This window comes from Natator depressus, chromosome 1 (assembly GCF_965152275.1).
Source record: "Natator depressus isolate rNatDep1 chromosome 1, rNatDep2.hap1, whole genome shotgun sequence".
Lineage (NCBI taxonomy): Eukaryota > Metazoa > Chordata > Testudines > Cheloniidae > Natator > Natator depressus.
Genome location: NC_134234.1, coordinates 227619563 through 227643696, shown reverse-complemented (window position 1 = coordinate 227643696; position 24134 = coordinate 227619563). Strand labels below are relative to the sequence as shown.

Here is a 24134-nt window from a genome sequence, read left to right as displayed (position 1 = left end):
GCTCACTCGGCCATTTTCACCGGACTAGGGCAGGGGGTTGGGGTGTGGGAGGGGGTGAGGGCTCCGGGAGGATTTTAAAGCCCTTCATAGTACTTTCCAAATGTCCGCTATCATGATAGTTGTGGGAGGAAAGGCAGGAAGGTGTTTTTTCCCTGTATACTATGTCTTCATTAACTTTTTCTTTGTTGATTTATAATAACCATACAATAAAACAAAAGCATGAGAATGACACTAAGGACCCAAGCCTGCTCTCAGTGAAGTCGATATTAAACTTTTAGGTTTGAAGTGATTGTTTCTGGATGTAAAATTCATACACCATGTGGAAAGTAGTGGGCAAAGAATTCAATTCTGGAATTCCCTACAGAGCTCTGTTTTCTGTGTGCTTTGTAAATCTGCATGTCCACCATGATGAAAGCTCTAGAGGCTAAGAATGATGAAAAGGCAGATCTAAATCTTGCTTAGCGTCTCCCTGTCTCCTCAGCACACATAATAGCAGACAAGTTACTCCAGTTACTAGCAGGTTAGGCTAGATGCAAGGTTATTATTGTCAGGTTTTGCCCTGCCCTCTATGCACACTCCCCTCCTATAGCTACGTGTCTGCATCTCCATTGCCTTCTTGCTCTGTCTATCACATTGACTGACAGTTCTGGGTAACTAGGTTGTGGGAAAGAAACACCTCTTCAGTCTGTTTACTGAGCTGCAGAGTTTTGAGCTTCAGCTGGGATCTTACTCTCCAGTGTATTTGCCAAGAGAAATATATCCTCTCAGCATGGCTCGTAGGTAAGGGAGAATCACACTGGCCCACTATTCCTCTTTTTTTAATGCCAAATAGACAGAGAGTTGTGCTTCTCTGGGGCACCTATATTTAAAGGGGCTTTAATTGGAGTGCAGCATTGCAATAACATTCTGCTTATTGTTTCTGTTCTATTGTAGTAACTTGCTTCAAGTTGAAAAGCTGCTGGGGGCTAAAAGGGCAACTGAATCATATGCTGCTTTATGTAAAATAATGTGATACTAAGATTAGATGTTTTAAGACAGCTGATGTTGTAGGATTCCTTGCAAAGCTAAAGTTATAATGATTCAAGGCCCTCCTTCTAGACTTTCATCAAGCCCTCTTGTGTTTTTCCTGAATTATAGGGTCTTACTAGACTGTTTATTGCATTGATACAGTTGTTATTATCTTGAAACTTGAAGTGTGATCACCACTCTACAGATACAGTTCTGTTTAGTGGATCGGATTCTTCTCTCAAATGTATCATAAGGTTGTAAATCAGGTGTAATTCCACTGGAGCCCATGGAGTTGCACCTACACTGGAATAAATGAGAGGAGAATCAAGTCAATAGTTTATTTCTTTTACTAACAATTTCATACAATTTTAAGGGAAACTTTACATGCATGTTAAATCTTTATGCAAAGGGTTTGCTTAGCAACCTGGGCAAGTGTTTTGCTTCTTTTAAAATCACAAATGATGCGAAGATTAGGAGGACTTTTAAAAATCGCCCTGCTGCTGAAAGTCTCCTGAGGATAAAATTACACTGCAGAAGATGTACACATCCCAGCCTTCTGTTTGGGTGTTGCACTGCACATTTACAGTACAGGTTTGGTTGCATTGATTTTGTTGAATTCTTTAGAACTAGCTTTCAGGCTGGTTGTGTCTGCTGGTTACAGCAGCACTTATTTCCTGCTCAGAAACTATTTGGACAAAGTGAAAACGGGGGGGGGGTGGTAAGCTTTTACAACTGAGTTGCACAAAAACCAAAAGGCATATCATGCAAATGTCTTGTTTTGAATTAGCAGCAATGCTAAGATTAGAGTTTTAGTTTAAGTGTACAACTGTTAGAATATAGTAAAGTTTCAGTCAAGAAGCTACATCCCAGCAGCCGTCTTGCTTCTTACACTCTCAGTACACCTTTTATTGCAAAGAAACTGAAAGATCTGAGATGGCTGCAACCAGCAACACTCCTGCAAAATTCACTTTTAATCCTATGCAAAACACGGCCTGTCTTGTCCTGCAAAAATTGTTTTAATCTTTTTTTATATGGAAACACTATGCTAGGAATTGGGGTGATTTCATCAAGAGTATGGAAGGAGGAATAATAGGGAAGGGATCAAGAACATACGTGACTACTCTCTGATTGCAAGCCACAGATGCTATTATATTGAAAATTAGAGGGGGAAGTATTATAATTTCTTTCAAGAAAACTTTTATCCAAACATTGACTGCATCTTAAGATGTATTATGTCCTGGGGCTTCAAAGCCTCTGCTTGAGGTTATCACACCAGATGGTGAAGGTATTTTTGTGACATTTAGAAATACTTTGTACCGAATGACAATGTAACTTGTTAAGTAAGAGCTCGGTCTTGGCAGGGTTTGGTTTTCCCTTTGGTTTTTTTTCACCTTCATTCTAAACTTCAGGTACAATTTGTGCATGTGCTCTGCCCTGTTTGAAAAGAAAAGGAACAACAAAAAGAAGATGGAAAGTCCCTAAGTTTATGGATGCCATTTTGATATTTTGGTCACGGATAGGGGAGAAAGGAGAGAAAAGAGAAAGTCATTGTGTCCTGTGAAGTGACTGCATTTCTAGGCACACATTTTTTGAATTGCTGGCAGTAGCATGCTTATTAAATTAATATCTGAGCATAACCACTGTCTGTGTGTTCGCTCACTCTTGGTCATCCTCTTTTGACTAAAGAAGCATGACGTGTGTTGTGGGGATGGGATGGGGGAGTAATTTGGAAAATTAAAAAAAAAATTACCCTAGAAGAGGAAAGTGCAAATGGCACCTTCCTATCCAATAAACACTGCCAATTTATAATGCGAACAGATGGGTGACTAGCAGGTGTTGTTCCATTGGAGACAGATCTCCCCTATATGAAAGAGAATTTTTACATAAATGCTGTCAAACTCTTACCTTACTAAATCCTTATTTACAACTCCAGCACACAGCAGATTCCCCGTCACCATAGCAATTGGCTCAAGTGTGAATATTCTGTGAAGCCTAGCACAGAGGTAGTGTAGCTGATGGTAGTAGAGTTGCCAACTTTCTAATTGCACAAAACTGAACACCCTTGCCCCGCCCCTTACCTGATGCTCTGCCCCTTCTCTAAGGTCCTGCCCCCCACTCACTCCATCCCCCCTCCCTCTGTTGCTCGCTCTCCCCCACCCTCACTCGCTCATTTTCACCGGGCTGGGGCAGGGGATTGGGTGAGGGCTCTGGCTGGGGGTATGGGCTCTGGGATGGGGCCGGGGATGAGGGGGCTTGTGGTGCAAGAGGGGGTTTTGGGCTGGGGGTATGGGAGGCGGGTGAGGGCTCTGGCTGGGGATGCCGGCTCTGCGGAAGGGCTGGGGTTGAGGGGTTTGGGGTGCAGGAGGGAGCTCCGGGATGGGTCAAGGGGTTTGGAGTGTGGGAGGGGGCTCAGGGCTGGGGCAGGGAGCTGGAGTGTAGGAGGATCTACAGAGTGCCAGCTCTGGGCAGTGTTGACCTCAGGCAGCTCCTGGAAGCAGTGACATGTCCCTTGGCTCCTAGGCACAGGGGCAGCCAGGCGGCTCTGCGGCGTCCGTGCTGCCGCCGCCCGCAGGAACTGCCCCCACAGTTCCTGTTGGCCGTGGTTCCTGGCCAATGGGAGCTGCAGAGCTGGGGGCAGTGCACAAAGCTCCCTGGCCGTCCCTCTACCTAGGAGCTGAGGGACATGTTGCCGCTTCTGAGAGCCGCGCAGAGCCAGGTAGGGACCCTGCCAGTCCCGCGTCAACTGGACTTTTAATGGCCTGGTCAGCATTTCTGACCGGAGCCACCAGGGTCCCTTTTTGACCAGATGTTCCAGTCAAAAACTGGACACCTGGCAACCCTAGATGGTAGCAGCAGAAGCAGGGAGATAGACAGCATGAATGTACAGAATGAATGGATAATGGTAAGAGTAAAGGAATAAAGGAAAACAAAGAGTTCAGTATATGAAGTTGTCCGTTGCATTGCTATATTTACTACTCATTTTAACCTCTTCATCCCTTGTTTGTTGGGTTTTGTGTTTTTTTGTTGTTTTTTAAGATCTGTGGGATTGGGGAAAATCATTAGTAAGTCGGGATGATTTGTGGAACAGCAAGAACAGCAGCACTGGATTGGAACGTGAAATGAAAGGTAGTAGGGAGAGAGAAGGCAAGGTCAGAAGTGGGAGGAGCTTCAAAAGCAGCTAGGAAGGAACATAGGAGATGGCCAGTTCTGTGACATTAAATGATTGTAGCATGATGGGAGTATGGCAACCTGTTGCTTCCAGTATGCTCCCTAACATGCAACTGAATTGGCATTTTGGTAAGAAAAGAATTAATTTGACCTGCAGGTACGGTCTGATACAAAGGAATCTGCCCAGGAACACAGTAAGTGAGCAAAGTGACTATTGTTATACCACTGAAATTTATTATTGGGGCCTTGTGCTGGGAGATATTTTTAACACGATGTGAGGAAAAATAAAGGAGACCTGAGTTCAGTTTCTGGTTTTGGGGCCAAGTTCACCCTGATGTAAAAGCCTAAGTCAGCACCAATAATGGATTTAACCTTTGTTCCAGGTGCTTAATGCTAGTGATGGAGGTCCTTATTCCCCTTGATTTCAATGCAAGTTTGATTGAGCCTTTACTTCCTCAGACCAGCAGGAGCAGGGAGTACCTCATATCAATCAATGACAACCTTCTTCGACTAATGAAAGAGAATGGTTTAATGGGATTTGATGTGTATTCTGTCCAAGGCCTTCAGGGCTAAATGAACTGTGGCTGCTGAAGAGGCCTGGATTGTGTGTAATGCTAGAAGGAATACAGGCTAGGGGGGCGAATCCACAGGGCAGTTATTGCAAGGAGACCCACATTTCCACATCCCCTTTATAACCAAAGCCATTGTTTTAAGGGCAGTTTAATATTTGTGCACATATATTGTTACTGTCAGGGAAGCAGTGTGTGGAAGTTCCCGTTACCACAAGACATGGAGTTGATTTTTAATGTTATGTAGATTTGTATCACATGGTGCATACAAGAGCCTGTCATTTCCTCAAGTGGTCTTGTTTCCTCTCCTGCACTTACATGGCATATTTTCTGTGGGTTTTGTAATCAGCGTCTGATTTCTACACCATGTATTGTGGAGTAATATTATTTGGCAATTCAGTTTTTTCAAGCAGCCTGTTCTAAAGCTAATTTAAGAACTCCAAATAGAATTACAAATATCTAAAAATAAATAGATGCGTGTGCACAAAAGGACATATGCTGTTCTCTTTCACTTTCATCCATCTTTTGCTTATGCTTAAATTCTAAAGGGCAAAACTCTGCCCTCAGATACATGCAAGAGTCTCCCATTGAAGTCAATGGGACCCTGCATGAGTGCACCCAAAGGCAGAATTTGGCCCATAGCTGTCAGTTTAGACTTTTGATTTGACACCATTCAGACTGGCATTTCAGTGATCAGTGATCAACGTCTTGTTTATCTACACTTGGTTCTTGTGCCAATATAAATTTGCATAAGTCCTCATTGTATCTTTCTGAACTAATGTGCTGGACTTGCCAATTCAAATAGTTAAACCAAATAAAGTTTACTTTGTAAAGTCAGAGGGATTATAAATGAGCCTATTTGAACAGTCACAGTAGACTAAGAAACAGAAACTAGATAGGTCCTACTGGCTGTATTTTCATATTGTCCAGACCCTGTTAGCTTTCTTCACAGTTGAAAGAAATGAGTCACAATCACTTGGTGACTAAGGGTGTATCTTCACTGTAAAGTTAACTTTGGTGATTAGCATTTGGGTCTGGGCACCCGGATGGGCCTAGCCTGGGTGCGAGCAGCCACACTGCACAGCCATAGCCGAATTACTGTGTCCTCACTGGTACTACGCTCACCCATGTGAGGCTCTAGGAGTTCTGGGGGGCACATACATTCAACAGTTCTTTGTGCTCCAGTAACCTGAACTTGCCTGATTCTTGCCTAGTGAATTGTGGGAGAACTTGTCCTTCTGCACACATGGGGGGAATTGGAGGACCGTCAGCGCTTGGGTGGTTTTGCTTGTGTCCTCAGTTCAAAATGATCAGGTACCCAGGCCAAGTGAAAGCCTCACTGGGGCTTTAGCCTGCAGCCTGAGATGAGTCAGCTAGTCCGCGTTAAAAGCACCACCACACTTGGGTCATAGGGTCTTGTGTATGGACTGGAGCGAGGGCAGGGGTAACACCTAAGGAAGAGCCCCAGTGAACTCTCAACTACCCCAAAACGAAGGCTAGTTCCTTAAGCTTAGCGCCGCTTGAAGAAATAGGGTCAAAACTCCATTGTAAATGTAAAACAAAGGGAAAAATACTGTAACCAGCCCCACTTCAGGGTACTGTAGTGAGTGCTGTGGTACATCAGTCCCCTTTGACCCCTTGTAGCATGTCCTGTGTACCACGCGCTCCAAGCATTAGGCTCTGCAAGGTCCAGCCCTTGTTGGGTTCTCATAAATACTCACACATTTTGAGTAAAAGGATTGCTTTACTATACAACCAGTTATGCTCCATGGTGGAGGGGTGGGGTCTTCTATCCTGATCCCTGCAGGCAACTGATGCATGAGATTTTATTATTGTCATTGTTTTAATGCAGAGCTGCCAGTGTAGTGAGCACATTGTGGGCAATGTAGTCAATCCTGTTCTTCCCATGGACCACAAAGGAACGGGATGAATAGGCTAGTGCCCTCTATCCTCCAGCTCTGGCTACTGCTCTCCCCTGCCAACAACAGAGCGTGTCCGGCCCACTCTCAGTGTACTCATCCCAACTCATCCCAACTCTCAGGTTGACTTCTATCTGGCCTTCCCGCATGCTGCTGTCTCTGAGCTGCTGTTCCTGGACTCATGCAGCTTCTGTCCCCTTGATAACAGTTTTCAAGTACATAAAAGGTTGTTACAATGAGGAGGGAGAAAAATTGTTCTCCTTAACCTCTGAAGATAGGACAAGAAGCAATGGGCTTAAATTGCAGCAAGGGCAGTTTAGGTTGGACATTAGGAAAAAAATTCCTAACTGTCAGGTGGTTAAGCACTGGAATAAATTAGGAGGTTGTGGAATCTCCATCACTGGAGATTTTTAAGAGCAGGTTAGACAAACACCTGTCAGGCATGGTCTAGATAATACATAGTCCTTCCATGAGTGCAGGGGACTGGACTAGGTGACCTCTTGATGTCCCTTCCAGACCTATGATTCCGAAGTCTGGTCCACTCTGACCTCAGCACGCTACTTCCTTTTCTTGCATTCTCAGGATTATGGAGCTCTCTACTGGCTGGATGGTGAACTGGAGTGCCCTGCCCTGCACTCTCCACCTCAGCCAGGGTGGAGGTAAAGTAGGAACCCAGTTATCAGCTAGCAGGTTCGTCACAAATATTAAAGAGAAACAAAATGTCACCTTCACAAACCTTCGTGATGAATGCTCCTTGCTGGTGTCTATGTAATTCTATTTCTAAGTGAGGCAAATGTCTTTTAAAGTGTGGAGGGGCCAACATCGTAGCCTTGCAGTGAGTGCTTAGTGCCACTACATGCTGGGAGAAGACCACAGATACAAGACTCAATTTATCCCTGGATTATATCCCTAGTTTTATGCTGGTGTTTTCAGCTCCACTGTTTTTTTTGGAAGGGAGGAAGCACCATGAATTGCCCCACAACAATCTTCCTGACTGCTCTAGGAGCAGCGCTGATGTACTCTGAAGGAAGTCCCCTCCAACCTCTTTGAGCAAAGGAAAGCTGCTCTGACAGGGGCATTTGAAGGATTGGAAGGTGGAGAATTGGCAGGAATAGGGAATGTGATGAAATAAGCGATCTTCCCTAGAAAACCAACCATAAAAAAAATGGAATTCTTCACTTCTTTTTCTATTCTGTTGTGTAGTGTTGCTGTTGGCTGGTAGACATCTGCTGCATTCCACATTAGAGATGGCTGCCTTTTTGTGATGAACCTATAGAATCCTTCTAGATGAATAGTTGTCATCTTTATTTTAAATTTTTTTATTAGTAGAGTTCACTAATTATAAAATAAAACTGAAATCTACTGTTCAAAAATAATAACATCAATTGCTTTGAAAAGGAAACATTTTTCTTTAAAACTTACAAAATAAACCATTTTCCATTTCTTTATAAAGTACTTTAGGTATTATCAGCAGACCATACTACTAATTAATATTGTCCCTCAGGTGAGAGCAGCACTGACTAAGAGTGTCATGAGGCGAGAAAGCTCCCTTGATATCCTGAGAGCACCCAGAACGCTACTAAAGTGGCACCAGAAATGTGGATGCGGCCACTGACAAAGTTGTGTTGATCTGTGTCTTCTTTTTTTAAGCATTGATATTTTTCTAAATTTCTTTGCAGGCTGGAGTTAAATCATGAACTTTCTAAACTTTTCAATGAGCTATGGGATGCAGATGTTAATCGCTTTGTGCCCGGGAAAGATTATACAATTGACTTACAGGTAATTTAGCTACTAAATATCATGAGGAGTGAGGACAGGATGAATCTATATGAAGTAGCGGGAGTAGCAGCACAGAGGGTGTAGCTCCCAGAACTGCACACAATATTCCAGCGGAGGCCTCACCCAGTGCCAAGTAGAAATGGACCAATTACCTCCCGTGTCTTACATACAACACTCCCATTAATACATGCCAGATTGACTTTTGCCTTTGTTGCAACTGCATCTCACTTTTGACTCATTCAATTTGTGATCCACTATAAACTCCAAATCTTTCTCTTCAATACTGCTACCCATATAGTTATTCCCCATTTTGTATTTGTGCATTAGATTTTTCCATCCTAAGTGTAGTACTTAGTGCATATCTTTATTGAATCTCATGCTTTTGATTTCAGACCATTTCTCCAGTTTGTCAAAATCATTTTCAATTCTAATCCTGTCCTCCGAAGTACTTGCAAATCCTCCCAGCTTGGTGTCATTCACAAATTTTATAAGCAAGCTTTCCATTCCATCATCCAAGTCATTGATAAAAATATTGAATAGCAGCATACCTAAGACAGACCCCTCTGGGTTCCTACTTGATGTGTTTTCCCTGTTTTACATCGAATCATTGATGACTCTTTGAGTATGGGCTTTCAAGCACCCACCTTATAGTAATTTCATTTAGACCATATTTACCTAATTTGTGCATGAGAATATCATGTTGGACTGTGTCAGAAGTCTTACTAAAATCCAAATATACCACATCTATTGCTTCCCTGCTGCGCACTAAGCTGATAATGCGTGTGAGTGACTCAGGGTATGTCTACACTGCAATAAAAAACCTGCAGCACCAAGTCTCAGAGCCTGGGGAAATTGAATCAGGCTCACAGGACTCGAGTTGTGGGGCTAAAAATTACAGTGTAGATGTTCGGGCTCGGGCTGGAGCCTGAGCTCTGAGACCCAATCTGCTCATGAGGTTTCAGAGTCAATAGTTAAACAGTTTTTTTCTGACAGATATTCAGCCAGGGGTAATTTACTGATATTTAGCTGGCACAAAGCATTTAGAGAAGCATCTGCTTCTCTAACACTGATTCTTGTTCAAAATCCATGTATAGATTAAATGTACTAGTCATCTAACATTATTGCATCAAAATGTTCTGCTTTTCTAACAGGATCCTTTAGGAAAGTTTTGCAGTTCACATGTGTAAATCAGCTCAGAACTCAGCAGCATAAAACATATTCCACTAAACATATTCCACTAAACAGAATTTTTTGTTGATGCCACATTTGCGGGAATTATTCTGAATACTGTTGCTGTTATAAATTATATACACTGGGCTCAGTTCTGCCCTCATGAAACCCCACTCACTTTGAGGGGGTTGCACAGTCAGGGCACAATGTAGCTCACTTTGCTTTTTTTTCTTTTCTTCCTATGGAGTTAACAAGATTTGTCAGATTTCTTCCTCTTATGTAATGCCTGCCTTCTCTAACAGAGACCATGTGGGGAAGTGCCAGTACAGTTGTTAATGCTTTTGAGTTTTTTCAATACCAGGTAAATCAAATGTTATGAGAATGAGGAAAGGAACGTATTTTGTGATGCCTGAAATTAGCTAACTGCATAATGTAGCAATGGGGGCCAATGAAATCTAGCAGTAACACGTTGCTTATGAATGCAATATGTTTTTAGCTTGGTAGATGTCTTCATTTAGCACATCTAAGGCCAAATTCTGCTTTCAGTACCACCCTGAAATAAGTAGAGTAGTTCTGGATTTATGCCATGTAATTAACATCCGAATTCAAAAATGCTGAGTACCCAACAGCTTCCATTGGCTTCAAAATTAGACCCCCTAAATCCATACTTGGGCACTTGTCTCATTTTCAGAAGCTTCAGTGGGAGCTGTTTGGAGCACTGTTGAAAATCAGGTAGGTCTCTATATAGGGATTTTAAGCTCCTGCTTTTGAAAGTCTGGCCAGAAGGTTTATTCTGTAACAAATCTGTCTCTTTATCAGATATTCATCTGAGTTTCATTGTATTTCCATATATATCTATGATCTGGGTTGGTCCCTGGAAAATGTTCCAGAATCATGTGACTATTAAATAGCTATCTGCTAAAGAAGCAGATCTAAAGGGAATTTGGTCTCATGGTTAGAGCAAGTGATAAGAAGCCAAGTAAAAATGTTGAACATCATGAATGCCACAGGTCCTTGAGGAATTCTGTATTCCATATTCCTTGGTGATAGCATACAATTTCCTGTTTAGAGGTCAGTTTCTCTCACCCCAGCAACACCCCTTAGTCACTGAGGTCCCAATCCTGCTCCCACTGAAGTCAGTGACAAAATTCCATTGATTTTAATACTGTAGGATCAGGTCCCAAAGCAACCACCCGTAATGAGTTGCATGAAAAGCTGCTGAAGTGTCCCACCTCACTAAAATGTTGAACTTAGCCAATCTAAAACAAGCAGGAGATCTTTCATGACCTTAATAAGCATACCCTCACATCCAAAAAAGGACACAAACCAAGCATGGGACCTACCCTTGATGTCATTGGTATCCAAATGATCTTGGAATTGAACAACCACTGCCTTCTCAGGTATCTAACCAAAAAAGAAAAGGGTAAAAACTGGACCTCAATTGGCAAACACTCCAGCACCAGGAGGTGAAATCAATGAACCAGTACAGCAAATCAGTCAAGCCAGTTGATTTCAGTAGGACTATTCATAGAGCCCTGCAAAGCTACCGATATCTGCTTTATATCTGCGGATATCTATATCCGTGGACCATGTTTGCAGTCAGATCTCAGATGGATGCAGATCCAAACTTTATATCTAGAGCCCTGCAAATCTGCGGATATCCACAGAACATGTCTGCAGATCTCCGATCGGATGCAGATACAAATTTTGTATCCGTGCAGGGCTTTATTCACAAGCTAAAATTTATGAATGTGATTAAATGCTTTGCTGGATTGAGGCCAGAGTGCTTATTATTGTTTGTAATTATTATTATAATAATATTTATTAGTTTTACTAAAGAAATCCACTGTGCTAGTGCTCAAAAGACAACTAGCTATTGAATTAATATTCAAGTGAGAAGTAAATTAACACAATAATTCGTAAGTATCAGAGGGGTAGCTGTGTTAGTCTGGATCTGCAAAAGCGGCAAAGAGTCCTGTGGCCCTTATAGACTAACAGATGTATTGGAGCATAAGCTTTTGTGCATGCACCCGGCGAAGTGGGTATTCACCCACGAAAGCTTATGCCACAATAATTCTTAGTAAGCTAGAAAATATTCCATAGTATATTCTGTAAAAGTAATGAAATCTTAGTAGTAGCAGACCTCTCTACAGTGAGTCTGAGCTTATATTTTGATCATAAAGTGGGAAGAGATGGGTGTGTGTGTGTATAAGTTATGAGGGCATGGACTGGCAAAGCACAAAGTAGTGAGGTTCTCCTGTCTAGCAGAATTCTACCGTATACAGCGAGAAGAAACAGTTAACACAATGGCTGGTGAAACCACCACCTCTTCAGAGCATTTTATAATGCATGGCAGGCAGGAAAACAGATAACTCTCACAGCATCCATTCAGAATGACAGTTCTGTTCTTCAGCTAGCCGACATGCACTTGGAGTAAGAGCAGCGACTTCCAGCAACTGAAATATATAGAAAGGCAAGTTGGCAAGTGTCAAATAAAAAATATTAGGGGAGTATTTTTTTTAAATGAAGCTTAAGTCTCAAAAGTTTTGTGCAAATTGTTTTCTGTTTTCTTCTAAAGATATTGATTTATCTGATTTCTGTTGTCCATGAATACTAAAATTTATTAGTGTTATAATTTATTAACACCAAGTGCTAAGTCTAGACTCCTCCCTTTGCAGGGGAACTGGTGCGGTTCTGCTTTGTGATGGAGCAGGGAACTCAATGTGGGAGGCCCTGCAGGGGATGTGCACCCCTATTCAGTGTGGAATGCAGCAGCACATGGGAGTGCACCATATGGGTGGGCTAGGGGCAGCTGGAAGTGGGGCTAGAGGATCAGTTGCTATGTTCTTCCTCCTTTCCTTTGCACCAGGGGTTTGGGTATGTACACACCAGCTCCACAGTGCATCTACCCAGTGCTTGGCCTGGATGCTACACTCAGGATTTGAATCTAAGAGAAGAATTTCTACTCAGAAAACTTAAATCTCTTGTTGAAACAGGGCTGACTTTCAAAAACACAAAGGACAGTTAAGTGCCCAACAGTCAATGTGGGTTGGGTGCCTGGCTGTCCTTTATAGCTTTGACAATCTCCCCTTCTGGGCCTGATTCCACAATTCTAATGTAGGCACCAATTCCCCTGAAGTCAATGGGAGTTTTGCTTGTGCCAGGAGAGTAACATCAGACCCACATTGCTCCACTTGATTGCTTATTATTTATATAACACAGAGGTGTCCTTGGTTATTCATTATTGTGATGCCCCCAATGAGCTATCACTGTTAGCCCTGAGAAAGAGGCAACAGGACCCTTTCAAATACTTACAATGACAAAAAAGAGTATTTTTTCTCTCTGCTTGATGTTGTGATTTATTATATAACTATCTCTATTGTTTTGTAGTATAATAAACAGTTTTAATAGCAGTTAACTTCTTGCTGTGCTTTGATTACTACTCGGAGAGGGATTATCCCCTTTAAATACATTTTGCATCCTTCATTGTTTCGTTCTGATGCTTCTCATAGGAAAAAGCAGGCTTTGTACAGCAGGGCAGCAGCATTGCAAGGGACAGTGCATCTGAACCTCTGTTTCGCTACGTAAATGAAGAGCGTCTGAAGAGCACAAAAACTTTTGCAGGTGAGATCTTCCTGTGATTTGTTCTTCAGTAATTGTGCATCCTTTCTTCTCGTTGTTGTTTTGGTAACATGGGAAATGGAATGATGAATCTGCATTATTTTTTTTAAATGTAGACTTAAAATGTAGCATTATGTACAGCTTGAATGATCAAACAATTTGGAGCTGAAGATCAAACGTCATTTGAAAGGTAATTTCCCGTAGATTTGCAATCAGATCTTGGAGTTTACCTGTGGCCTCTATTTCAGAAAGTACACTGATCTCCAGAAATCCAGAAATACGCAGGTAAACAAATGTACACATTTTTGGTAAGATTGGCTAGAATTATATGTATTTGCAAGAATAAACTCAATCAGCAGAACCCAGCAACTTTTAAAATTTAACTTGTTTACACTTAATACTTTCATTGCTCAGACGGTTGGCTACACTGGTATTAAAATAGAGTACTAACTACAAACAGTACCTTTATTTCAAACAAACATCTCTGAGCAGTATTCTGATATCTATTACACCTGTGAGGCAATGCCAATAAAATCAATAGAGGCAATGTCTCTGTATATACACAGCCATGTAACTCAGAACAGAATTTGGCTTTATGCCTATTAAATGGCAGTTCCAGAAACTGCTATTCCAATTTATTACTTATTCCTTGGTGCCTCTAGAAACTAATTAATTGGTCCTAACATTATTTCTCATATTGCAGCCATTCAGGTTCACACTGACTCCTTTTCTGCCTGGAGGATGTTTTCTGGCATTACTACTTCTACTGTGGAACAAGGACCTATTATTCACACAGATCTTTTTTTGTCAGGATTAGCACCCACTCCAGGGTTGGGCTCACCTGGGGATGGACAAACTTTAGATTGTTGAGTAGAAATGCCTACTGGGCCTAAAACCCCTGATCAGAGCAAAGATGCAATGACAGAGTGATTAGTGGAGCTTCACCAGAACACTGCTATTTATATATCTGCTAGATAGAATACCAGAACTGATCTTTTTTTTGTGATTCTGTTGCCATCTAGAGGCCAAACTACAAAGGTGATTTTGGTCTACACACTGTTGAACATCTATACCAGGTGCCCTGCTGAATGGCATCTTTCTTTGCAGCTTTTGTTTCCCTATTGGACAACTATGAAACGTCAACTGGTGTAGCAGAAGTTGTGACCCCACAAGAAATGGCTGAAAACAATCGTTTTCTTGATGCTATCTTAGAAACAGAAGTAATGAAAGTGAGTACAACAGCTCTTCGTGCTTTATCACTTGCCACCGTTAACTGTAAATTAAACTAATTATATTTCCTTGTTTTCGATCCTCCAGCTTACTCATCAATATTTAGTTAGAAAAAATTGGTCAAAACCCAGTCTTAACGATTTCAAGTCTCAGCTCTATGACATCTGGTTTCAGCTATACACCAGGGAAGCAGGAAAGGGGTATGTATGGTCAATATGGATCCTAGTAGTAACCATATTTAATAGGATGTAAGAAATAAGTCTTACATGTATGTCATACAGACATAACCACAAAAAATGGAGAAGGTTATGTATTAATTGGGCGAAAGTAATTTTTAATGTCCCACTGTTTCTGTAATAGACTGTCCTGGCTTGTCAAAGAGTATTTATTTTATTTGTCGATGACTGAATGATTATTAGGTACATAGTCCTTTTTATGAAAACAGATGCATTTGAGGGACAAAAAGCAATTTACAGATAAATGTCAATTTATAATGGAAAAGACAAATAGTCTGGTCCATTGGGTTTTTTTTGTTTGTTTGTTTTTTACTGGTAGTTATTCCTTTAACATCAAATAGCAACTTAGATTTCGTGACCAGATCTTTATTTTAAGTTCCACAAAAAAGAAAAACAAAACATTCAGAACAGGAATGTTAATGGATAACTCTTAGCAAGTGCCAATTTTGTTCATTTTCTGGCCTTTTGCATCCAGCAAATTAAATTTTTTAGCTAATTATTATTATGCTGATTTTATTGTAGGCCTGATTCCTGTGGATTTGAACACGTGTTTATCGGAGAAACAAAACATGGAAAAGAGATTCTGGGTTTGCATAACTGGGTACAATTTTACCTTCAGGAAAAGCATAAACAAATTGACTACAAAGGCTATGTTGCCAGGAGGAAAAAGAGCAGGGTAAGAGAGACTTAGGGTTGTCTGTTTGTATGTGTACAGTTTATAGATAAGGTGAGTAAATCTACTCAGGATGTCTCTGGTAATGAGTCCAGGGCGTGATGGTGTTGGGGGAGACAGATTATTTTTATTTTTGCTGTGGATTTTGTCTGCTATTAAAGCTCAATGCCCACCTAATTTTTAACTCCCCACTGAGACCCTAAAATTCTCTCGGGCCACCTTTTCCCCAATACCTCTTGTGGACAGAGGGGATTAATAATCCTCTAGTGGTTAGTGTCTTCATTGACTTTACCATGCTGGACCCAAGACAGTGGGCCTGATATTGAAAGGTGCAGAGTGTATTCAACCACAAAAATCCCTTGGAAATTCCTCTGCCTTTCATACGACATTGGACAGAACCCCGTATGTTTGCTGCCTTTCTGCTAAGCCCCAATGCACTAAGTTTCAAAGGGCCCAATTCTGGGACCTGATGAACTCTGTTAGGATAATGGGTTCAGACAAGTGTGTCCAGAAAAGCAGCATAATTCTGTCATTCACATGATTTATCAAGGTTAAAGAATGGGACTGGGGCTTTTTGTTACTTTCTTGGTCTGAGATCTTGGGACTTAGGGTCTGATCCAGTACCCATTGAAGTCATTGGAAGACTCCTATTGACTTCAGTGGGCTTTGGATCAGGCATTTAAACATTGTGTACTGTAGTTTCCCCATCTGTAACACAATGCCAATAATACCTAGCTTATAGTGGTGTTGTGAGGCTTAATTAAAGGGACACTGACAACTTAATCTGCTGAGTTTCAAAAAAATGTGAATTAAAAATAGTTTTGGCCTTGGAGAACCCCCTGCCAATTGTTTGGTTTAACAATCGTTTTCTGATTTAAAAAAAATGATTTCTCTGCACTATGGCTGTGTGAAGTGCCTGTACAGACAGGGGACGCTGACCTGACTGAACAGAGGGAACAGTGAAAATGACTCTTTTTCAAACTGCTAGCTAATGCACAAAGGGAACATACAGAACATACAGAGAAAATATTCTCTCAAAAATAATCATCGTAGGTGTTACTTGTAACAATAGTAGGTTAAAATAATCAAGCAGGTATCAACTTGAAGTTAATCGTGCCCCTTAAATGCAGGCTATGTACTTTGAGAGCTGTGAGTGAGAGGTGCTATAGAACAGTGGTTCTCAACCAGGGGTACGCATGCCCCTGTGGGTACACAGAGGTCTTCCAGAGGGTACATCAACTCATCTAGATATTTGCCTCGTTTTACAACAGGTGACATAAAAAGCACTAGCGAAGTCAGTACAAGCTATAATTTCATACAATGACTTGTTTATACTGCTGTATATACTATACACTGAAATATAAGTACAATATTTATATTCCAATCGGTTTATTTTATAATTATTATGGTAAAAATGAGAAAGTCAGCAAGTTTTCAGTAATGTGCTGTGACACTTTTTTAAGTAGTTTTTAGGTGAGGTGTAACTTGGGGGTACGCAAGACAAATCAGACTCCTGAAGGGGGTAGAGTAGTCTGGAAAGTTTGAGAGCCACTGCTATAGAAGTGTTTCAGGGTAGCAGCCGTGTTAGTCTGTATCCGCAAAAAGAAAAGGAGTACTTGTGGCACCTTAGAGACTAACAAATTTATTTGAGCATAAGCTTTCATGAGCTACAGCGCACTTCATCGGATGCATGCAGTGGAAAATACAGTGGGGAGATTTATATACACAGAGAACATGAAACAATGGGTGTTACCATACACACTGTAACAAGAGTGATCAGGTCAGATGAGCTATTACCAGCAGGAGAGTGGGGGTGGCGGGGGGGGAGAAACCTTTTGTAGTGATAATCAAGGTGGGCCATTTCCAGCAGTTGACAAGAACATATGAGGAACAGTGGGGGGGGGGGAGGGAAATAGTTTTACTTTGTGTAATGACACATCCACTCCCAGTCTTTATTCAAACCTAAGTTAATTGTATCCAGTTTGCAAATTAATTCCAATTCAGCAGTCTCTCGTTGGAGTCTGTTTTTGAAGGTTTTTTGTTGAAGAATTGCCACTTTTAGGTCTGTAATCGAGTGACCAAAAAGATTGAAGTGTTCTCCAACTGGGGTTTTTGAATGTTATAATTCTTGACGTCTGCTTTGTGTCCATTTATTCTTTTACATAGAGACTGTCCAGTTTGGCCAATGTACATGGCAGAGGGGCATTGCTGGCACATGATGGCATATATCACATTGGTAGATGTACAGGTGAATGAGCCTCTGATAGTGTGGCTGATGTGGTTAGGCCCTATGATGGTGTCCCCTGAATAGATATGTGGACACAGTTGGCAGTGGGCTTTGTTGCAAGGATAGGTTCCTGGGTTAGTGGTTTTGTTGTGTGGTATGTGGTTGCTGGTGAGTATTTGCTTCAGGTTGGGGGGCTGTCTGTAAGCAAGGACTGGCCTGTCTCCCAAGGTCTGTGAGCGTGATGGGTCGTCCTTCAGGATAGGTTGTAGATCCTTGATGACGCGTTGGAGAGGTTTTAGTTGGGGGCTGAAGGGGACGGCTAGTGGCGTTCTCTTATTTTCTTTGTTGGGCCTGTCCTGTAGCAGGTGACTTCTGAGTACTCTTCTGGCTCTGTCAATCTGTTTCTTCACTTCAGCAGGTGGGTATTGTAGCTGTAAGAATGCTTGATAGAGATCTTGTCGGTGTTTGTCTCTGTCTGAGGGATTGGAGCAAATGCGGTTGTATCGTAAAGCTTGGCTGTAGATAATGGATCGTGTGGTGTGGTCTGGATGAAAGTTGGAGGCATGTAGGTAAGCATAGTGGTCAGTAGGTTTCCGGTATAGGGTGATGTTTATGTGACTGTCGCTTATTAGCAAAGTAGTGTCCAGGAAGTGGATCTCTTGTGTGGACTGGTTCAGGCTGAGGTTGATGGTGGGATGGAAATTGTTGAAATCAGGGTGGAATTCCTCAAGGGCTTCTTTTCCATGGGTCCAGATGATGAAGATGTCATCAATGTAGCGCAAGTAGAGTAGGGGCATTAGGGGACGAGAGCTAAGGAAGCGTTGTTCTAAGTCAGCCATAAAAATGTTGGCATACTGTGGGGCCATGCGGGTACCCATAGCAGTGCTGCTGATTTGAAGGGATACATTGTCCCCAAATGTGAAATAGTTATGGGTGAGGACAAAGTCACATAGGTCAGCCACCAGGTTTGCTGTGACATTATCGGGGATACTGTTCCTGATGGCTTGTAGTCCATCTTTGTGTGGAATGTTGGTGTAGAGGGCTTCTACATCCATAGTGGCTAGGATGGTGTTTTCAGGAAGATCACCGATGGATTGTAGTTTCCTCAGGAAGTCAGTGGTGTCTCGAAGATAGTGGGAGTACTGTTAGCGTAGGGCCTGAGGAGGGAGTCTACATAGCCAGACAATCCTGCTGTCAGGATGCCAATGCCTGAGATGATGGGGCGTCCAGGATCTCCAGGTTTATGGATCTTGGGTAGCAGATAGAATACCCCTGGTCGGGGTTCTAGGGGTGTGTCTGTGCGGATTTGTTCTTGTGCTTTTTCAGGGAGTTTGAGCAGATGGTGTAGTTTCCTTTGGTAACCCTCAGTGGGATCAGAGGGTAATGGCTTGTAGAAAGAGCTGCCAAGCAGCCTCTTGTTCATATTCCGACCTATCCATGATGACGACAGCACCTCCTTTGTCAGCCTTTTTGATTATGATGTCAGAGTTGTTTCTGAGGCTGTGGATGGCATTGTGTTCTGCATGGCTGAGGTTATGGGGCACGTGATGCTGCTTTTCCACAATATCAGCCCGTGCACGTTGGCGGAAGCACTCTATGTAGAAGTCCAGTCTGTTGTTTCGACCTTCAGGAGGAGTCCACCCAGAATCCTTCTTTTTGTAGTCTTGGTAGGAAGGTCTCTGTGGGTTAATATGTTGTTCAGAGGTGTGTTGGAAATATTCCTTGAGTTGGAGACGTCTAAAATAGGATTCTAGGTCATCCCAGAACTGTATAGACGTGCTGTACATAGTTCTATTTTGTTTTCACAATGGTGCAGTTTTCATTTGTGCCTATAGATGTCACCTTTCAACCATAAAGGAGGCCATAATTTTAGACACTGATGCAAAGGATACTGACAGAGATGTCACTTGACTGTGCTAGTTAGGGCTATGCAGTAAGGGCTTTTAGGCACCCCGCTAAGGGGCTTAGGAATCCATCTCACACTGAATTTCAGTGGGAGTTGGGTGACTCACTTCTTAGACTCCCTTGAAAATCCCAGCTACAATTGAATTGAAATGGAATTCTACCAAAATATAGGATATTTCTGAGCATGCCACAAGCACCATCCTTTTTCTTACTGCCCTCATGAAATAGGAGACCACACTCCTCAGCCACTTGGATACTTACAGTGATGAGTGCTATAGGAAAACTTAAGGAAATGTAAATTGGCATAAATATATAGTGCCATTTACTTCAGAAGTACAGGATTGGCTTAGGATACTATTCTCGTTGTTAGGAAAGACAAACCTGCTGCCTGAGTTCTTGACCCATAAACAACAGGAGCGTCTAAGATTCTAAAGAAGATTTAATGTGAGATCCAGGGCTGTGTAACCCCCTATAATAGGTCTGTTTTACCTCCCACATTTTACATATACACAAGTGATACAAGCACTATAGCTGCTCAGAAGTAGAGTCTCCCACATTTGTATTTGCAGAATAACCCTGAATGTGAAAATGTGTCTGTCTGGTCATATTCAGTATTCAGGGATTTTCATGTCTTTTATTTTTGATTACAGTCTGATGAAGATGATCAAGTTCTGAGTCTACAGTTCAGCTGGAAAGGTCTAGTAAAACCTGTGGGAAGCACCTTTATTGGTGTCAGCCCCGAGTTTGAATTTGCCCTCTATACAATCATTTTTCTGCAGTCTCAGGAAAAGGTCACTCGTGAGATGGTGCAGATAGAGGAGTATGAACTACAGATAGTTGTGTATCGCCATGGTAAATACATTGGAACAGCATATCCTGTCCTCCTTAGCAGCAACAATGAAGATTTGTATTGAAAAGGATCGAGTTAACCTGAAGTTCTTTCTGAGTTTAATTGTAATTTTGTATAATTTTAAATGGTCTGTTTGGAATAATATCCTTTTGTTCTGTATTAAGATGCTTAACCTAAGCTGTGCCTTTTAAAGAACTGTTCAGTGCCTGTCCAGGCTTTGAAATCCTTTTTATCACTATAGCCAAGGATGAAAGAAATTGTACTAAAGTGCCATCATAAAGCTGTACTTTCACTTCCTGACCAGATATCAGTTTTTTAAACTAGGCCCGATTAAAATGGAAATAGGGGTTTTATTTGTTAACTACTGCACACCTAGAAAGACTGATCAAACCATATAAAATACGGACCAGAATATCCCATAATAAATGTATCTTGTGGCATTAGTGTTGAAATTAAGCCCTCTGTTATGACAGTGTAAAACAATACTGTATAGCTATATTTTGTGTTGCCGTCCTCAGTTATAGGCTGAGAAAAGGGTTTCTGCCAATGGCAATCTGGACAATTATGACATTATCCCTCCCCTTCCCAACCAGCACAAGCCTTATGGGCACAGAAGGACTTCCTGGAATGAAAGTCAGTGCAGCACTTATCACGCTACATCCAATCACTCTTCTGCAGGCCAGGCCACATCGTAAAACAATGATTCATGAAGACTAGCAGGAAGCCAGAATAACTTGCTTTCCTGAAGCCTGAGCTCTGAGGAGACAGCAAAGTAATCTGCCTCTGTCAACCCCCAAAACCTACTAAACTCCCCCCAAAACAGAGCAGAATGTGGCAGGGGATGGATTCTCCAAAAACAATCAAAAAATCAGTAGCATACAGTAAGAGACATTAGGTAAGGAAAAAATACACTCGTGTCACTTGGGATAGAAATCCAAATCTCAGCTGTACAAGAGGATTCTCCTGAGGTAGTAACTACAAATAACATGCTGAAAAACTCTTGGCAGACAGTGAAACTCAGGAAAAGGAAGAGAGACAAAGACAAAAGACTCTAGAGACCCTGCTAGCAATGGCAGAAGTGAAGCTGAACAAGAGAATTCAGATATCTGGGAGTAAACTAAAGATTAACTAAAAGAGATTTCTTGGAAGTCACCAGGAATGAATAGTTAGCAGTAACTATGTTAATGTTATAAAGAAAATAGTTTGCTTTAAGTGGGGAGATCATAACTCTATGATAGCATGTTCTCTATTTTAAAAAGTAGCGAAGACAATAAGAGGGAATGGATTGTTAGGGAGATCCCTAACGGGGTGGAGGAACCTGGAGAAAATAGAGAGGAGTTTGGAGGAACCTTTAAGAGTTCTGTATAAATCCTCCCCATGTAACTCTAATAAGTGGATGGTAATCTATCCCTAATGGTGTGGGTTAAGGTCCCATAGGACGAGAATGTACCTTCTTTGGATTGAAAGAGAAGCAGTACAAGTGTTCATGGGAAGAGTAGAGGGATTTGGTATTAGCAAAGGGATTTGGGTACTCCTTAACATGCTATGTTGGTATTTTGTGTGTGGATTTAAAGTAAGAGGAATGAAGGAGAGGGGAGGGAACTGATGAGGCAGGGGGGAATTACTACAAGAAATAGGTAGGGAGGTTTAAAAAAGAGAAACCAAGGTACACACTTGCAAACACAGAGTGATAGGAAATGAGACATTGGCCACATAAGTGGTCATGCCATGAAACAGCAATCAAGAATTATCATAATTTCACATTTTCAATAAGCTAAATAGTTATTCTCAAAAGCTCGTCCTTTCAAAGTAATATCTTTGAATATCAAAGGGTTAACTACTGTCATTAAAAGTACAAAACACGCTCAGATTATTCTACTTTGAGAAAGTTAGTTTCAGAAGGGACAAATTAAAAATAGAAATATGAATAGAAAGATCTGACTATATTCTAGTATAATGTCTCTTTAAATCAGTGCTCACGGTTGTAATGATTGTTGTGTTTCTGATATTTACATAGCAAGGATTTGTAAATCTATTAATATTTCCTAATTAAATAAATAGTATTAAAAATGATTCACCTCTTAGGCCAGTCATAGTAACACCGAAACACCTCTCCCCCCTGCCCCCCCCCACACTTTCTGTTCCTTTAACCAACATCTGCTTTTTAAGTCCTTTTCCAAGCCATTTATCTGGTCACTGTATCCCTGCCCTATGGAGTACCCACACTGGGCATCTGCCCCACATAATGAGTGGCGGCTCCATAGCCTAACACCCTTCCTGCCTCACCATAACAAAGCCCTCCCCAATCCCACTGTGGGGAAGGTGGAAAAAAAACCCACGCCGCCTAGGCCGATCTGGTGGTGAGGGAAAAATTCCTTCCCAGCCCCCCTAGAAAGGAACAGCTAGCGCGATGCCCAGAGCAGAGCCTGGCCAAACCCGGTGTTTTGGCACCTCAAGGAGCAGGAGGCTGACTGCTGCTCTGCCTGCGCCCAGGAAAAGGGGCTTCTCTTGATGGGCTTTCCCCTTTTGAACTCCCGCACCCGTCCGGTCCCTGGGGATGAATCAGCATTGCCAAGCTGACCCACTTCCCCTTTTGCAGCTTCTGAGCCTCGCTCACCCTCCTGGCCATAAAGCACTATTCTCTCTTACCAGGCAAGCTGGACAACACCTACCCCCCCTGCTTAAAGGTGCAGTGCAGTCATTAGCTCTTAACTGAATCAGAGGGATGCACGTATAATACTGAATCACCCCAGCCTCCCCCCCCCGTGCGCTTTATAAGGCCCAGGTGCCTTCCCTTAAGACCAATTGGGCATCAGGTAATCAGTCCAGGTTGCGCTGCCTTCCCCCCCGCCCCACCCACACTCTTAAAGGGGCCTCTTACAGGGGCCATCCATGTGTTAATAAAGGCCTCTTCATAATTTTAACTAAATGAAATTCTAATGTAGTTTAAAATATGTTTGTTATTTAATATTTCTTATTGCTACACTGGGCTCCTCAGGCCTGGCTTCTTCTCAGATGTCTTGCTGGGCTCCTTGGGCCTGGCTCCTTTTTGTTTGGGGAAAAAAATAAGGGTCCAAGCTCTCCCATCAACAGCACCAAACTGAACGGGCACACAGAGCAGACTGTGCAGCTTGTCATACCATGTTATTTTCCCTCCTGTCTTACATACTCTGATGAGTAGTTAAATAATTAACTGGGGTCCTTCTTCGTGCCAGGGCTAAAACGGCCTGTGGGCTCTGCGTGGCGATGAAATTGTGTATTGTCTCCACAGGCAGCTGTGCCCTTGGAACAGCGATCCTAATTAATCGTTGTTGCCTTTGGGCACAATGGCACCTGAGAAGAGAACTGCTCAAAAAGCCCCGTCAGTGTTCAACTTTATTGATATTAATTCTAGGCTGCTGGAGGTAGATGGTGAGCAGGTAGCAGCTATGCTACTCCATCGAGGCTTGAGGCTGGGAGCTGTGTGAGCGAGAACAATGTACTAGGTGCAGATGGCAGGTAAACACATGAAAGATTGCATGCTGTTAATCACGCATCAGGAGCTCGCACAGGGTTATGCTATCATTGCCTGTAGCCTGTCTTCCAACCAGGAATGCACTGATCATTAAAATGGAAACCCAAGAGCAGAAATATGCTTTGCTAAGCCTTTGTTGGCCAGGACTGTGAGGGAGGAGGGTTCTTGACAATTGAGTTAAATAACAGACAAAGGGTCTTATTTAATTCTTGGTGACTATGGACACCAGGCAGGTATCACCCGCTTGATCAACACACCCTTACGC

At 42.2% G+C, this 24134-nt stretch overlaps 1 protein-coding gene across 1 annotated transcript; it reads left to right on the top strand.

Moving 5' to 3' along the window:
• Positions 1-642: 642 nt before the first annotated feature.
• On the top strand, positions 643-23194 carry LOC141976180 (poly(U)-specific endoribonuclease-like). The gene is made up of 7 exons (XM_074936986.1): positions 643-780; positions 8344-8443; positions 13126-13237; positions 14342-14463; positions 14552-14664; positions 15223-15376; positions 20156-23194. The coding sequence occupies exons 1-7, from the start codon at positions 770-772 to the stop codon at positions 20417-20419; spliced, it is 876 nt and encodes a 291-aa protein (XP_074793087.1). The 5' UTR covers positions 643-769; the 3' UTR covers positions 20420-23194.
• Positions 23195-24134: the final 940 nt, after the last annotated feature.

What these genes read in the sequence shown, in the direction of transcription:
- LOC141976180 (XM_074936986.1), top strand. An exon ending in ATTATACAATTGACTTACAG is followed by an intron (nt 8,444 to 13,125) that starts GTAATTTAGCTA and finishes TGCTTCTCATAG; the next exon opens with GAAAAAGCAGGCTTTGTACA. An exon ending in TAGAAACAGAAGTAATGAAA is followed by an intron (nt 14,464 to 14,551) that starts GTGAGTACAACA and finishes TCGATCCTCCAG; the next exon opens with CTTACTCATCAATATTTAGT.